General features: G+C 37.1%; 1 protein-coding gene across 1 annotated transcript in view; it reads left to right on the forward strand.

The window, feature by feature from the left end:
• The first annotated feature begins 3,266 nt into the window (after positions 1-3,266).
• The window catches only part of robo1 (roundabout, axon guidance receptor, homolog 1 (Drosophila)), a 201,816-nt gene continuing 186,513 nt past the window's right edge, over positions 3,267-18,569 (forward strand). Inside the window, exon 1 of the mRNA XM_030152720.1 lies at positions 3,267-4,017. Coding sequence (XP_030008580.1) covers positions 3,891-4,017 — 127 coding nt within the window. The 5' untranslated portion in view covers positions 3,267-3,890. The remainder of the gene's footprint in view (positions 4,018-18,569) is intronic.

An 18,569-nucleotide genomic window follows, 5' to 3' on the forward strand; every position in this document is an offset into this window, starting at 1 on the left:
AAATGTAAGTTGTTTTTTTTTTTTCTGGACAACATAAGGCCATAAGTTTGACCTGTGGCACTGCAGTTAGAGTTTGTGTAGCACCCATTATCTGTAAAGAGATAAAATGAATTATGCCAGATTCAGTAGCTAGAAGATAAACAAGTCATATGTGGTGCCAGACATCAACTGTAATAAAGGAGGCACAAGGGGAGGATGTTCTGCTATAACTTTCAGCTTCCATTTATTCAGATTGAGAACAGGAGCTACAGTAAATCAGATTAAGCTGCTGAAGGACAACAGTGTTTCAGACATCTTCTATTATTTACTGCATACAACATTAGCTCATTTCTTTTGTATTTCCCACTTAAATGAACACATGTGAGTGAACTTGAACTTGAAGAAGTACAAAACAACATGTAGTTCACCAATGGCTAAGACTTCCTGTAGCTTTTATGCTAAATCACAAACCTGCCACAGCTAGTCACCATGTGTGATTGTGTGATTATATGAGCAACTTAAAGACCGAGCATATGTGTGATTTATTTCTTCGCTCTTTTAATTTTTTAGTGAACTTCCCACACAGCTGTGTTGCTTTTTTTTTTTTTGCCGTCTTCAGTTACATTAATTATGGCACACACTGAAAATAACAGCTGTTTCTGCAACCGAAACTAAATTTGTCTATCAGGCTAAGATTAATATAAAAAGCATCACTTAATTAATAATGAGCTAAATAAATAAGTTACGAGTATTCCATGAAAAATTACCGCCACCCATATTCCTCGTGTATGCAGCTCAATGGGATCCAGTAAAGTTTCTTCAGGACTTCAGTATCACATGTCAACACTTGCCCCTAAGCACACAAAACAAAAGAACCAGAGTAAATCCTATAATAGCTGTGCTGACATCTGACGTGATAGTCTGTAGCCCCTCTTTATAACCTGGCAAACAGAGTAATTTATGTGTTTACGCTGGGCATGTTATCGACCTCTGGTATACCATTTGGTTGGAGGTAAACATGACACTAATCTCTTTCTTTTCTTCTCTCTCTCCCTCTCTCACTCCGTTGTAACTTGCCATTTATTCTTCCTGCACAGAATTTGCATTGCATTGTCCAGGTCTCTAAGCAGTTGGCATTAGCAGTGACATTTTGCAGGTAGTAGGAATGTTAGATTGGCATCCTGAGGGGTTGTAGTGGCCTGTCCTCTGTGCAGTGGTAATTATTCCACAGGCCTAATCATTAGAGAGCTGTTTTAATCAGACTTCCATCAACAGCTAATGTAATGCAATTAATTACACCTTAAGGAGCATGAGCCTTAAGGGCTAGCATATCTGGATTACATGTCTGATGAATAAGGACACTTTTGAAAGGCATTGTCAACTGTATTCAACATAATAAAACATCAGGCATTCAGAATTAATCCAAGAACGCTATATGTAATGTTGTATCAGTATGTACAGAATGATGTTTACTTCATCCTCCAGCTGACCTCGCACACTGTAAATTCTCATTTATGACACCATTTACTTTCCTCATTACACTGTGTTTTCAGTTTGGAGCATTTCACGCCAAGTAATAGCATTTTACATAGCAATAATGAAGGGCATATTGGAGATGTGGATGCAGGGCAGAGGGGGAAGTGCTGCTGACACCCCCGTTTCCCACGTTAACCTGCTCTCACCTGCATCCTGACAGCCTGGGCAGCCAGAGGAAACGAGTGGTGTAACTCTAAACCCAGACTTGCTGAGCTTGTTTTTTTACAAAAATAGTCTACGTAATGTGTGTGCTTTTGTGCATGTGCATAAAAGTGCATGCAGTATTACCATGCAATATGTGTATATTTTACCACAATATGCAGTATATGAGATACCTTTACTGGTGTACTTAATAAATAAATAATGGTTATGAGAGAGGCGGTGGGATTGCGTGCAGAAAAAAAAAGAGTTCTGCAGGTAGATAAAATCAAATATATTTATTTTTTCATTCAGAATAAACATACATTGTATTTATTTAAAAGGATGCCAATGCAAGTGCAAGGAATATGGAACATATTACACAAAAACCTTGTAAAGTATGACCTGTAAGGGCATACAAAAGGTTTTACTCCTCCTCATGTTTATCCCTTGTCTATAACTAATGCATTTTCAACTGTAATTTCTATATAAAGTATTTCATATTTGGTGTTCAGAAGTAACATCTTACTTGAAGATTCAGAAAGTAGATGAAAAATGTGGGGTTACCTACAAATATGATGCAAGACGTACATGCAGTTGCAGTTATATGTGAGATTATTTTTATGTTTAGTTCTTACAGGCAAAGGACTGCTTGCCTCAGTTACATTTACATGAGTTTGAATGTAAATTAATGCACACCACCCCTTATGCCTTGAATAAAATATAAAGAAAGACCATAAAGGATAAAGTAAAAAAACATATATGTAGAATATACCAGCCGTCCACACCAATGTGCGTGGGTGAGCTGAGAGAGAATGCCTTTCATTGCTGGACACTGAACAATTTCTACATAGTATACAGCTGGTTTACTGTTGACTTCAAAGTAGGGATGTTCTAATGTCTTTCTGCACTTTTCTTCTTTCTTCTTTTTATTTCACAGCAGAATTCACGAGTAATTAAAAGTGTTACATCACTTTGGATTTATCAACATAGTTACGTTACTGATGGCATTTTTAACTAACGTAATAGTAATCTGTGAGCTGTCACATTTTGATCTGTATCTGCCCCCATCATGTTTACGTTATATCACCTTAAACTGCAAGCGTCCCAGTTTTCATTTAACTGATACTGATCGAATATCTTCTAAACAATGTTGCAGATTTTAACCTGTAGCAATTTGAGATTCAACTGTCATAATCACATTCACATGCTGTCAAACTGGTCTACGTACATGTGTAGACAGGTGCATGCTGGGGAGGTTTGTAAGTTTGGCATACTGATTGTGTTTTTCCTTATCTGTTATCTGTAGTCCTGTTTCAGTAGCACACACAGCTACTATAAACAGGTACATGCTGCAATTTAGGGGAATCCACAATAGAGAAAAAAAAATAGTCTTGAACAAGCATCACGGGTGCACAAAAGCACAAGAGCCATCACATTTGAGAAATTGCTACTCACACCCTCCATGCTTGTCTCACTTAGTCTCTCCTCCAGATCTCCCTCCCTCTTTTGCCTTCTCTCTCCTTCTCTCTGTCTCTCCCTCCCTCTCTCATACGCTCTGTTGACAAAGTCAAGGCTGCTCTGTAGTGATCTCTGTGATTTATTCCTTATTTTGATATCAACACCGCCTCATGTGATCTGAGACGAGTGGTAGGTGGACGAGGAGAGAGGAGAAGGACACAGATGCATTTATACACCAACACTCTCCTGGACATACTCACTCATTCAGTCAGAGCCTGGAGCGACTGACAGGAGTTGGCGGCTGCTGGATCAGTGATGTGTCACCGTCAGTGTCACCGGTCCACCCTGTGACCCGGACTACTCCAGCTCTGCAAGAGGGAAAACACTTTACTTCTTCCTGTTCTATCTCTGTTACAACTGAGGCTTTGACGAAGACTGGAAAAAACCTCCAAAAGGCAAAACTAAGAGAAGAAGAGTGGAGAGAGGAGGGAAAAAAAGCTCCAGGAATCTGGGTTTACACTGCCAGTAGTCTATCTGCCAGTAGTGGAATTACAGTCCCACTGCCTTCAGAGGGATCATTCCACTCCCCCAGGAGGCAGAGGCATAAGTGTGTGCCCCCCCGAGGCTGCGGTGACGCAACTAAAGGCTCACACTCCAAGGAGGAAGTGGTGTTGTTGTTGTTTTGGATCTTGCCCCGCAGCTGTTTAAGAGATGTGTGACTGTGGGACAGAACTCCCCATGGCCCTGGACTGTCGGCTGTAGCTTCAGAGGCAGGTATGGCCGGCAGGCAGACGCCTCTGCTGCTGCTGCTGCTGCTGGCGGAGGTGCTGAGTGGAGTTTGTGCACCAGGGGACAGCTCAGGGAAGTACAAGGGAAACTGGAGGTGGAAAGGTGACAGGAGCCGTGAGTAACTCCTCCTACCTCCACCACATGATGCTGCTCTTTATCTTTCCCTCTTTAATTTGTTTCCTTCTCCTCTTGCAAACACTTTATTTTTACTTTTGCTATGTTGTTTTTTTTTTTTTTTCTTTTTCTGGACTTGAATAAAATATAGAAAAGATTAAACATTTTGATTGCTTTGGTTGTTATTAGAGTCTCCGCTCAATTCTCTGTTGCAGGGACTTGAATATGAGAGCAAAACACATCTTCTGCTGTATATAACCTTTATATGAGTTGCCAGCTTTAAGAGGTATCAATATGCGTGTGTCTATCAAAGTGCCTCTCCGCTGCTGGATTTGCTGCGAGTTGCATTTATAGTTTATCATCCCACTCCCTTCGCTCTTCTTTCTCTCAGCATCACTAATATCCCTGTATGAATATCTCTCAGGGTCCCATTCCTAGTCATTAATTGATCAGTGTTGAGTTGTAAAAAGCTACTCAGAGTGATGGTGCAGCCTATTTCCTCAGAGTAAAAGCTGAGTGTAGCTCCAAGGGAGTTCATTATATATGCTGACACATGAGTGCATGGATGTTGTGGAGAAAAAAAAAAAAAAAGAGGATGTTCAAATAAGCAGAAAGAGCTGTGGTTGATTCAGGATGTTGTCCTGTCCCCGGGCTTTTGGCTGTCGGCTAATGGGATTGTTTGGCATGCCACCGCTGCTGGACCCTGAGTGATGAAGTGGGGAGTGTGTCCCTCTGTGTCCGTCCCCTCTGTGGAGGTTAAAGGGAGATCGCTATCTTGATGCTGTTCCAAGATTAAATGACTGGAATGGGAAGGAAGAAGCACTAAGTCAAGCAAAAGCAGGTCACTTGCTGTTCCAAGGAGACACGAGCTGGTCTCAGGGTGGCATGGAATGTGATATCCTTTACAGTATTTAGATCAGAATAACACTGGACTTTGAATTTATTTTTTATTTCAGTGTGCTCCTGTAGTTACAAAAGGCAGGTTCAAATCTTTTTCTTACAAACTAAAGTGTGTTTTCAACTGTTTGGCCTGTCCGTCAGCTGAAAACTTGCCAAAGTATGGAAGTAATAAGAGTGCTTTCCACACTCCTGTGAATTCTCTGTGCACTTTTAGGGATATATAATTAAGTTTAGACTTCCAGCTACTATAATATGCCTTTTTGAAATTTTCTACATATAGGCTGAATCCATCCTCTTCTCCTTTCCTGTTCTTATACTTCACAGAGAAGCTGATACCAATTCTTCCTGTCAATCAACTTTATCAATAATGTGGACTTTCACTGCAGATGTAATAAACTTGGTGTAGTTAAGAGTTCTGAAGCAACGCTTTTCAATGAATCCAGCACTCATGAACATTAATATTCTGTTAAATATTTCATCAGGGAACTTCCATTGAAAACACTGGTTTGCTGCACAGTCTGAAGGTACAACTTTACCCATAAAGACCCAACGCTACTTTGGTAGCAATTCCCAAATATATTTTTCTCTGTATTTAATTTATCTTATTAGATTTATCACCATTTATTAAAATATTATCCTCTGTATTTAGTGTTTCAGTGTAAATTGGATGTTTTCTTATATTTAATCTGCTGATCATGTTGATGTTACTTAAAGCTCAGAGTAAATTCAAAGGCTATTAAATCAGAAACAGAAAACTGGAGAAAAAGTGACATTTCCCAGAAATATATCATTAACTGAGCATAAAACAGGTGTGTCCATCCACTAGCAGTGATCAAACTACATGGGTTTTACTGGTGAATCAATGTTATAGAAGATGAGTGTTTTGTACATTCACTATGGAGTCTCTGAACATCCAAATGGGTCATATCTGATGACCATGAAAAGATGAGAAACTGTATTTTACACCAATTATTTACATTGACTAATAAGATTAATTGATCAACAGGTATCAAACAGTTTACGTCTGTAGATGGTTTTGGTCATCAGTGGCTGGGTCTTTAGGGGTAAAAGTCCAGATGTAGGATTAAAAGTTTTCTGACAAAAGCAAACGAGGGTCACTGGTGGAACATAATTTGTCATGGCAATTAAGATCCTTAAATCATACTATATCCGTTTTACCTGGATCACCTTTATGTGCATTTAATTTGGAATATACTATTGTGATGAAGATTAAAATGTGAAGCAATACTTAATAGTAAGACATGCATATTCACCATTAGCTGTTTATTAGCATGCTAACTGTTAGCCCATCTGCAGCAGTTATTAGTGCCTTATTCTGGCCATTGCAGTGTGATTAGACAGTTCCCCCTTCATAACTAAATAATCACTGCTTATTGACAGTAAATAAAGAACATGCATAGGAATCACAGTGTTAATATGCTTTACTGCAGGGGTTCCCAAAGTGGGGTACTTGGAAGACGCCCAGGGGGTACTTGGAATTTTTTTGGAAAAAATACATTAAATAAGTCATTGTACCGAATAGAAAATAAATAATCAGAATAAATGCTGAAATATTAAACACAATACTTAAAATAGTTTTATTGTCAATCATCATGTTTATGCCTTGGTAACATTTTAAGAAAATTTCTATTTTATGTTATTCAAAATGAGTTGATTTGAGTAGCTAAGTAATTATTTTTTGTTAATGAAAGGTTCATTTATTGATTCATGACCAACTTGTTTATTTTTCTTATCAATGAAAGAGGGCACTTTTCAGTTTATGTTTTGCACATAAAATTTACTTTTAAAAAACATGGTATTTTTAATATATTACAGTTAAATGTGTGTTGTTTGTTTACATAGTTTTGAAAATATAAACAGACACCTTTGGCACAGAAACAAATCTTGCCTAATTTTTTTCAATCAAAAATGCTGAAGCGAGAGTTGGGGGAAATTAGCAAAAAAAATGTATATTTCAGGGGGTGCTCCACCGTAAAAAGTTTGAGAACCCATGCTTTACTGTATTTGAGCCTTATAGGATTGTGGTCATTCTTCCATAAAAGCACTTAAATATTGTCTTGAATTTCTGACATTTCTGTGTGTGAATATCTGCACAAAATTGCATGCTTAATCATGTCTAAATAACTTTAAAAACTCTAAACTGACTCCTCTTTTCTGAGAATATGTTCCCCATTCTATTCCAGGAAATTAAATTAAATTATTTGGTTGATTAGGAAATTATGGGTTAATGAGTGTCTACTACTGAATTAGGAGGTTATTAGAAGGAAAACTAAGTATGAATTATTGAGCCAAATTATGCTTTTATAGGTTGTGTTTATTGAATAATAACGAAGCCATGGTGCTGCTAAGATAAGAATGCTGTTAAGAAGGTTGGTTAGTATGTATGCTTTAAAAGGGTCATATTTTGCTCAACCCACTTTTATTAGTCTTTGGTACATTTATTTGTGTATTTGGACCCCAATAGGTCCAAAAGTTTGAATTTGAACCCTCCAGGTGCTGCAAATCTATCTTTATATTCATTTTGGCAAAAATCGAGTGAATTTCTACAACCTGTTTTAATTCCTTCTTAAGTGGTTGCATCTATAACTAGTTATGTTATGACATTTGCACATATAAGATCAAGACTTCTGACGAACATTTCTCCGAGTACGACATAATTGTTTATCACCAGCAGCAGTTGTAGTAAAAACTGAAAATATGTCCAAACTTTGAGCTGATTCCCTAAAATGTTCAGCTGTTGGTTGAACGAGACAGAGCAGCACAGTCAACAACCTGGAGGGGGTGGAGCCTGAAGTGGCTCATTTGCATTTAAAGAGCCAGTGCTCAAAATGACCTTTCTGGTGTCATTTTGAAGATAGGCCTGTGGAGTTGAATTAATGAAGAATTCAGGTCCAAACATAGCATTTACAGTTTATGTAGACCACAGAGAAATGTTTAAAGATGCATAATTCCGTTTAAAAAAAAAATCTAAATATCACTCCTTTAATATAAATTATAACTAGGTTTTCTTTTTTTTCCTGTGTTGCATCATGACATGATAGCATCATTAAAACCCTTCCCTTGTGCTAGAATGTCATCTTGCTGTTTCATGTTCTTTCACCTTGTACAAGATAACAGAAACATGTAGAAAGGTAACCTATAAAAACGTGTGTGGGTTTATCTCCCCTGTCTCTTGGATTGTAAAGGTGGAATGCGAAAGTCTGCGCACAAAAGTTCCATTTGGCAGCTCACATAGAATGCAGTGATATGCATGAGGGCAGCCTGCTGATATAAGAGATAATGTCACCCACTATTATTTGCTACCTGAGAGTAGATCTCTTGTAAGGCTGTGCAAAAACGGAGCTTCTCTCTCTGGTGGAGCAAGACATGCACTTTTCTAGTCCACCTAGGCACACAGTGTCTCTCACACAATCTGTCCACTGGCCTCTACATTCACCCACAGAGAGAGTAATACACAAAGGCATGTGTGCGTGTTTGCATATGTGTGTATGTGTGAGTCTGCGTGTGGTTGTGTGACCGTGCAAAGGTGATAAATAAAATATCACATCTTCTATTTTTAGTGGCAACTTGTCTCTTTGAGTCCACACAGTTTAGATATGTCCCTCTGTGCCGTCCCTTCTTCAGTGTCTGAAATGCTGCTGCTTTTCACATCTTGTCTTCCTTCTGAATTCTGACAACAAAAACCGTACACTAGACTACAGAGGACTGTCTTGCAAACAAACACATTCAGCCATTTTCTAAATGACATCAGCATTCATAATTAATAGTGTACTTACAGCTTTCCTACATAAACATGAGTGTCTGTCAGACTTACTTTCAGCCCTCATGGCAGTTCCACCAGCCTCATGCTGTTTCCAAAAGGTTTTGGTCGTCCTCCCTGACTTGGTCTCATCTCTTTGTGATGGATGAGGAAGATTATAGGATTTATGGCTGGTTTATTCTGCCCCAGATGCTAATAGATGCCAAAGAATTTTAACTATCTGCCTCGCAGAGTAACATCATAATATGAATTTTATTTCAGGTTGGTGTTTGGTGCTTGGGTTAATGTAGATTCCACATACCTTTCCTGTTCCTGCTAGAATCAGAGTCAGTCAAAGTTATTTCTTGATGATGTGACAGCGTTTTCTACGACAACAACAGAACTGTCTGTTTTTGTCTGTGCATTGTGTGGATAAATTTGTTTTTGGCTGCATAATATTTAGCTTTGAACAGAGTTATTACACTTTGGAAATATTCTTCAGCTTTTATTTCAGTTTGGTTTTTGATTTCAGTTTTTAGCCTGTTTTATGAGAGCATAAGCAGTTGTATGTCTTAGTTTTATTCTAAGGAATTGACTACAGTCAGTTGAGTTATGCTTAGTTTTAGTTTCAGGTAACATGAGAAAAGCCTTGATTTATAGAAGCTGAAAAAGGATGAAAGAATGCGTGATACATTGTCTGATATAATTTACAGAAGCTTTATTCATGAAATACAAAACCATTTTATTGTTGTATTCCACTGACATTAGGGCGAGTGTGTCTTTACCTTCACTTCTGTCTGTCTTTGCATTGTTCAGTGTAGTTGTTTAGTTTTCATAGTTTTAAAAACTTTTATTTTTGTTTCTGTCTCAGTTAGGAGTCTACAGCTTTAGATTTATTCACAATAATTGTAATAACCTTGGCCTGGATGAGTGTGTGGTCTCGTTTAGCTGAGCTGTTGAAACCTCATGAAAACTTGAACTGCCATGACTGTTTTTTTATGCAAGTATTAATTATTTTCCATGAGAACTGTATATGCAGGGCTATCCAATAGATGGCAATAGCGACGTGCAGTCAGTGGAGTTGGATGGAATAATGAGTGCTAATGAGCTGTAGACTGAATCCTGTGGTTTGGGTCAGAGGCCAGATGGAGTCCAGACAGTCGCAACCACAGACACAGTCATCAGTGATGCAGCCAAAAACAGCAGACCCTTGTATACATATAGGATAATTTTACACATTCCTAATAATTTAATAGTTTTATTGCATTAGGAGAAATTGCTTTTAGTTAAAAAAAAAAAAAAAAGTCTACTATTCATAATCCTGCTCTAATTTACTATTAGAGGTGTTAATGAGCACAAGGGCTCAGATGTTTTCTGTTTTTTTTCTTGTTTTTTTTTTTTTTTTTTCCCTTAGGCTGCTCTGCATCACATCCTTTCCTTTCTTTCTGTCTAAGGCTCCAGAAGGTTCAGACAATTTTTAATTAGGTAACAATGAGCTGGGAATCTCAATTACTGCGTGTCACACACAAGGTCAGGAACAAGCCTGCAGAAGGTCGGTTAGTGACGCAGTGGGATGAGAACGGCGTTGGTAATGTAATGAAGGCCAGCTTCAGGGTCTCTACTATCTAAATATTCATTTCAGCACACACTGACAAATATGTGCATTTTACTTCCATAAAAGGCAACCTCTAATTATTCATGGCCAATATTGTATTATTTTTGTTTTGTTTTGTTTTGTTTTTTTGCAGTCCCGTAATGCTGTTTCTGTCTTAATTTTACACTATAATGTACAAGATCAGGTCATTAGGTGTTTGTTGCTTTAATGTAGAAGGAAGTAACTCTCTATTCTGTGAATTATGTGAAGAAATTCAACTTTTCAGCTTGGCAAAGTGAAAAACCAGACACAGTGATCAGACGTGGTCCATAAATATTGCTGTCTGACATGCGTGGGCCGGAGTGAACACACAGACATCCAGGATTTCGAAGATATGCAGAGTCAAAGGTTGTTAAGTTCAGTAGTAGGTTTTTTGGGGCGTTCGACATCAAATAACACAATCTTTTCTCACTACTTTCACTTGAGCATATTCTAGTATTTTCACCTTTATCAGTCTTGTAAAATAGTCACAACAGCAATAGCTATGACAATATTAACAGTAAAAAAAGGTAAATCTCTGTAATAAAAAATATAAGAGATGGGGGTAAGAGCAAAGCAGTAAAATACAGTAGACAGAAGATATATGTACAGTTACCTGTAAAGTTGGAGGAAAATAATTGTAACTCTTCGCATGAAACGATTGTGACTTTGAAATTTATTCTTAATAGAAAAAGTGTAACTGGAACTCAGTATGTGATCATTAAACCTGGTCAAAGGTGATTACTAATGCGTATAAATTGGAATCAAAAGCAGAATGTGTCTGAAAACAAAATTATTCCAACTTTATGGGCGACAGTGTATAAGGGAATTTGGACCTCAACTTGCCTAAACAATGTATAAAAACTCAGAAATATTAATCGAAGAAATGTAAATAATTAAATCTGACCTGGCTTCTATATGTGCTGCTGAGACACATAAAGTGACAAAAACAGAGGGTGTACCACATATGCTTTACCTTCTTATTTGTATTCTGCTTTAGTCGTGACACCACTTACTTTGATGCAATTCACTTAGTGGACCTTCAGCCATTATGGCTGCTCCTGTCAGCATTCACACTGAGAACCTGGAGCACATTCACTCTCACTTTATATAACAACACGACACATCATGAAGTGAAGCACTGAAGCAATTAAAGATATGGATATATGAGAAGATATTAAGTGGCTGTTTTGATATATGGCCACTTTTTCCTACAGGTTGGTTTCTAGTTAAACTGAGATGCAGTTAACTGTTTACACCCCACATAATGAACCAGTGTACGCTGTTTAGTCGATGAGACAATTATTGTAGAGTTTTAGCTATTTCAAATAACAGTTTTTAGCAGATACAGTTATATTAAAGGGGTCATATTTTGCTAAACCCATTTTTATTAGTCTTTGGTACATTTATTTGTGTATTTGAACCCTAATTGTTCATAAAGTTTGAATTTGAACTCTCCAGGTGCTGCAAAGCTATCTTTATATTCATTTTGGCAAAAATAGAGTGGATTTCTACAACCTGTTTCAGTTCCCGCTTAATTTGTTGCATCTATAACTAGTTATGTCTGGACATTTGCACATATAAGGTCAATATTTCCGACAAACATTTCTCCGAGTATGCCATAATTGTTTATCAGCAGCAGCGGTTGTAGTCCATACTGAAAATATGTCCAGACTTTGAGCTGATTCCCTAAAATGTTCAGTTGTTGGTTGAATGGGACAGAGCAGCACAGCCAACAACCTGGAGGGGGCAGGGCAGGAAGTTGCTCATTTACATTTAAAGGGCCAGCACTCAAAACCACCTTTCTGGTGTCATGACTCAGAAATAGAGTTGAAGATGGACCTGTGGAGTTGAATTAATGAAGAATTCAGACCCAAGTATAGCATTTACAGTTTATGTAGACCACAGGGAAATGCATAATTCCATTTTAAAAATCAAAATTTCATTCCTTTTAGTGAATGTGCAAAGCTGCAGAGGCATTTTTGGCCCTGCACAGCACTCAGAGATGTATATGTGAACAGGATAAATGTTACAGCTAGACCCCGAAGCTTCTCTCTGTGAACTGATGAGTAGGCGGCCATTAAGGAATCAGTAGAGTAACAGAGTTGTCTGCGCCTTCGACAGGCCAAACTGGAGTTAGCACTGATGGCGACCTCAGCTCAAGAGAACTCACAACACCAGAGTGGAAAGGTTTAGAGTGTAAAAGCAGATACGTGTGGAGAAAAAAAAGCAATGAAGGTTTCTCACAAAAGGGCATGAGGATGGGGATGAAGACATGTGCTGCATATTTACTGTGCCTTCCTGGTCAGACCAAAACCAGTCTTACGATATCCTCAAATTTACACTCCCTACTGTTTGAAGAAATACCTGAGACTCCACCATTGTCTACAGTTTTATGTGCATGTGTTGACAATTTCTCATGTGACAGAATGAGTTCACTTTAGTTCTTTCATTACCATTTTTGCTGATGAGACAGCCTCAAGTTTAGTTTCCTGAAATACACGATGCGTTTAGATATAAATGCACACATATAGAGCAGACAGTCTGAGTGGCCGATAACCACAGCAAAGCAAGGCAAGCTGTTTACCATCCCCGACAGAAATCTGCTGCATGGGGCCTCTGTTTTCCTTTTGCTTTCCTGATGAAGTGGTAATTATAGTAGAGGCCACACACCTCCGAACAGCAGAATACCTTTAGGTTTAATATGCTCTTTTGTTTATGTCTGTGTTAGATACATTATGGTCATGGTAGTGACCAGACGAATCAGGGCCTGGTGTTGTTCAAGTACTTTGTTGAAAGCTGTCATATACTTCTACTCCATGACATATGCTCTACATCGGTGGTTCCCAATTTTTTTGGGCTCCTTGCCTCATTTTAACATTGCAAATTTCTGGCGGCCCCAGACATTCAAAGCAGAGACCTTTTTTTTTTTTTGCTAAAATTTTTATTTTTTTTTTTTTTATCATGTAATAGTTTGCTATACTATGTTGCAAATAAGCATTAATTTTAGACAACATTTAGTCTATATAATGTATATTATTATGGACAGAGGCAGAAAAGCCAGGTGTAGATTACTGCACAAAGTGAGAATTTGATTTTCCTTGGTCAGGATATGTACAGTCAGTCCAGCTTGGATTTACAAGGCTGCAAATTAATACTAAAAAACAATAACTCAAACTATAAATTATGAAAGAGCTGCAGCATCTGAAACAGACCACAATGAACATTTGAAAGATCAACAGTACCACAGTGCTTCAGTTTCAGCTTCACAGTTTGTCATGTCTGTTATCTTTTGTGATTGTCTCTCTCAAGTCACCATATATTTTTTATTAGCAAGTTTTTATTTTTTAATTTATTTTTTTATCAATTACTAGAAATTTCAGGCGACTCCATTTGAATTCCAGGTGACCCCATGGTTGAAAAACACTGCTCTACAGTTTTAGCTACCTCCTGTTCCTTCTTAGTGAAAATCAAGTATTTCCAAATATGTTTGTTCACCATGTTTGTCACTAACTGTGTTCCATCATGTTTTGAGACAATTCTCCTCCTTTTTAAGCTAAACTCTTTAAAACCCCTTCCCCCCTTAGATTCACTGGAAAATACATTGTCACAAAGCTGAAAACAAGGCTGCTTTTATGAGTCCATGAAAAGTTGACTTTTTAGACTTTTATATGACACATTTTTTACAATGATTGAATGAATCCAAAAGTATAATATACAACAGTAAAACACTGACAGAAAACATTTTATTGCACATTTTATTGACTCAAGTAAGGCTGTGAATGCAGATTTCTTACTTCTAGTGTTCTCACAGGGCAGTTTTCTTGGGTAAATGATCTGAATACAAATTCTATGACAGTGCAAGCAGTGGTTTATGAGAAAGAAAGACCTATTGTTGATGTACGTTAACTACTGAGCTTAGATTCCACTTTGGGGAATGGTCAAGCGGTGATGCAGGGTAAAAAATTGTTCCGATGATAATGAGTTGGCCTATGGCTCATTTCAGAATTGCAGGTACATTTCACATGGAGAAAGAAAACAAAAATTGGGAGTGTTTCTTTTTTCTTTAAACTTTTTTATTTCAGAGAACACACTTTAAATTTAACTTTTCTAGTATTTCCTGAGCATAAACCTGTAACATTTAAAGCTTTTAATATGAAAAACAATGTAGTTGCAGAAAAAATTTGTCAACTCTATTGCAGACAAATTGGGTGCAGTACATACAATTAACAGATGTCACTCAATTTAAAACACTGTTTTTCCTTAGAGATATTGTGTCTTTTAATCCATTAAGTAAATTTTAGGTCTGATTAGATAAAAACTTTGTTTTTGAGTAAAAATATCAACACATTTAATTGACATGTTGCTGCAAGGGTGTGCATTTTCTGTAAACATACCTGTAAAAATGAATTAAGTACTTTGAAATTTCATTTAGGAAGAATGGTAGTTAGGACACAGCTTCTAGTAAATTTGTTAACATCAAAACATACCTGATAGTTATTTTTTTAAAGCAAAACCTTAAACAGAGTTGACATTGATATTAACAGAGTTGACATGAATAACAGAGTTGACCACCCGTAGTTAAAAACAACAACAATAACACTTCTGCCAGACTCTGAAACCTTTAAAAACATTTAAAAATATAGAAACAATTTTTAATATCTTTCCTGACACAATTTGTGATATCATATGACGCATTCACTCTCCTTTAGTTTAAGTTAGGACTTAGCCTAACTTATGAGAACATGGCCTAACTAGCCTAAAGTCCCACTTCTTCATCAATGAGTTATATTTTTCAAGAAATAAGTATTTGTTATTAAAGGTGCACTATACAACTACTTTGAAATCATATCATCAAACAAAGAAGATAGAGGTTTGATAGAAGGAATAGCAAAACAGGCTTGCCTTTAAAGTTGTGGTGGGCATCATATCAATTATGGTGAGAACAAAAAGAGAACATTGCCCATCCAGAAGTCCAAAATTTTTACCAAAATCTGTTGCTAAAAAGTGCAACTTTATTTAAAGCCATGCATAAATTACAGAATGTGCCTTTAAGACGCAACACACTGGACAGTTCAGTTACATACTATCACACTGACAACCCTAATAAAAAACACGTGTCTCAATCTACCTGTGACTTACTGTACATTTACTTTATTGAATATAATTATAAACTCATGGACTTATGTTGCCATGTAAACAGGTACTAATGTAACCTGGATAGCTGTGGTTCAGGGTCTGGTTCTGGACTTGGTGGTGGTTCAGGGTCTGGTTCTGGACTTGGTGGTGGTGTCATCTCTGAAATTCTCTCCCTTCCTGCTCTGCACCTCTGCTGAGCCTCTCTCCAGTACCTGCATTTTTGTCTTTGCTCCCTTTAACTCAAATCTGCCACTCTGCTTGTCTGCCCTGCACTTCTTTTGTTCCGTCTATCTCTGTCTTTTTGCACATTTTCTGCTCTCCTTACAGGGTCGGCATCTCACTTTCCCTCTGTTGCCGTTGCCTTTCTGCTGCTGACAGCTTCAGCTTCATCTACCTACAACATATGATTCAATTTCCTTAAACTGCAAAGTTATAGTACTGATGTTCTTTTTATAGTATATGAGTCAGCAACCATAATAAATGTGAATATATGTGTGTATATTAAAACAGTAAAATACCTCAAAATACTCAAATAAGATTAGAAGCATTTGACTCTGTAAGTCACTGTCAAGTGTCTGTTATCATTAACAGAGTTGATATAACAGAGTTGACATTTTCTTCCATTTCTGACTTTAACTCCATGTGCTAGATGAAAATGAGATACCACATGGCATGTCTAAAAATAGAATTTTGATAGATTTTATCATATCATTGGTTTTTAAAGGTTTCATGATTGATTCACCATGATTTAACAATAACAGAGTTGACAAGTAAATAATCTACTATTGGTGTATCCCAAACATTTTGTACAAAATTATGGGAGAAGAAAAATGATATACCTTACTGCCTTCCAGATGTTTTCTGCCAGAGGAAGTGACATCACAATATGCAGGTCTCATATTTTTATATGAATGCTTTGGAGATTTTTATGGAGTTTTATAACAGAGATAACAGAGTTTATCAGAACGTATAGACAGACAAAAAACATATTTATTTAATACTGAAATTTCATATAATACAGAAAATAGATATTCTGTGTAATTGATTTTATTGATGTTATTAGAGTGAGCACAAAAAAAAAGAAAATTATATTTCAAGTTCAATGTATGAATCCTGAGCCGAAGACAGTCAATTGTGGATGGGGTGGGACTTCTTAGGCTAATATTTTCAGTATACACTTTAACAGAAAGCATTATTATCTGTTAAAGTTTGATTCAATTAGTAGTATTATTAAAAACTGATTCAATAAAGATTTGTCTGGGGAGAAAGAACAAAGGGTGTATCTGGGAGATGCGAAATGTACCCTCAATTCCGAAATGACCCATATATTTACCTGGCATGTAAGTGTCATACATGGATGGAAAGAGTATTTCTTGTACTTTGAGGCCATGCAAAGTCAATTTCAGCCATTTTCACCAAAATCTTTATGAAAAATATCTCAGTTACGTAGGGTGAAAAAAAAAAAAAAACTACATCAAAAACTGGAAAATTTTTCAGCACATCAAAAGTTGCTGTTTTCACTTGAAGTTGCCAAGATTAACATTACCATAGTGTCAGGTATATTGTTGACTGAAACTCCTGTAATTTTGATGAAAAAAAACTAATCAGTCTAGGATTGGAGGACATCAATATGAAAGGAAGTCTGATTACGTAGGGTAAATTCTCAAGTCCTCGAGGCTGGTAATCAAAATGATCAGTCAAGCACAAACGATTTAATAGTCTCCCAATATGATGCTTGGAGTGAAAAAGTATAAATAATGTTTAAAACCTATAATCATTAAGGGTGAGATATAAACCAGTACACTCTTGGGCAAGTAAAGTATGAGACAAAAAATGTAAATGTGGACGTCAAATACAGTCTTTTAAAACAACGGAAATCAATCAGCTCTCTCTTTTTTTTTTTTTTTTTGGTAAACATTTAGAAACAGTAAAGTTGGTTTAGGACTCCCAAACAGTTAGGTATCAGCTCTTATTTTTTTTTTTTTTTCCTTTATTTTATTTTATTTTATTTTATTCACATGACTGTTAACAAGATGTTGAAGTTTCAGATTTCATTCAAGCTACAGGATGTTTTCCTAACTTCTGTGCAATCCTGGCGTTATATGAGACGTATTTAAGGTATCATTGAATACATATTTTTGGCTTGGAGAAAATCATCTTGACTTTCTTAATTCTGCTATGTGCACGACTGCCACAGCGGCAGATCCACATCAGTGTAAGAATAATCCAGCTGTGTCAGTCGTCGGGCATCTGCAGTGAGAACTGAGACGGCCTGTGCATCAGCATCCCTCCGTCGCTGACACAGCATTTGCACACATCATTTCCAAACAACAATCCCCCGCTCTGTCTACCAACATCACTGCAGTCGTCATGGAAATACATTCCTCACAAAATTCCGGTTAACTGTGAGCTTGTGTTTTGCATCTGCATGGGAATATTCAAGACATCTGTTTCCACAACACAGACAGAAAAATCTCTGACGTCAGCGTCAACTGGCGGCGGAGAATCCAACGCTGAGTGTTGGTTTCACCCCTAATGCAAAACCGTGCCTTATTCCCACCATATGTGGTGGTCTTACACATTACTGAAGAAAATTACACTTCATATAATGTTCTCTTAAACACGTCATCTGGTTTTGTGTTTTGCATCAGTTGACAAAGCTTTAATGAACACAGATTAGATTAGATATTGAGATATTGCCTGGTTTTAACAACATCGCTGAAGTGTTTGGTGCCAGTGTAGCAATAAACGGCTAAATTGTGGGTGCGGTGTGAATAGGGGAACAATAGGGAATCACCCAGGACTTGTGACTCCTTAAGAGGCCAGCTGTGGCACTGGCACTAATCAGCGCTAATGAAGACTGGCAGCAGGGCTTCACACCATAAAACCTCAGATGAACTCACCTTATTAATTTGTTAGTTGCAAATCTGGAATGAGATGAGGTCTGTTATTGCACTTAGCAGTCTCTTTGTATTTTCATTATGAAGTTTAGGATTTTTATGTCAGACGTGTTCTAAATATTATTGCTTACAAATGCAATAAGATTGGTGTGGATTTGAGTTCTTGCCTCCTACTTTATCTACTATTTATTTTGACTCTTTGTTGCTGTGTGTGCACAGT

This window comes from Sphaeramia orbicularis, chromosome 13 (assembly GCF_902148855.1).
Source record: "Sphaeramia orbicularis chromosome 13, fSphaOr1.1, whole genome shotgun sequence".
Classification (NCBI taxonomy): domain Eukaryota; kingdom Metazoa; phylum Chordata; class Actinopteri; order Kurtiformes; family Apogonidae; genus Sphaeramia; species Sphaeramia orbicularis.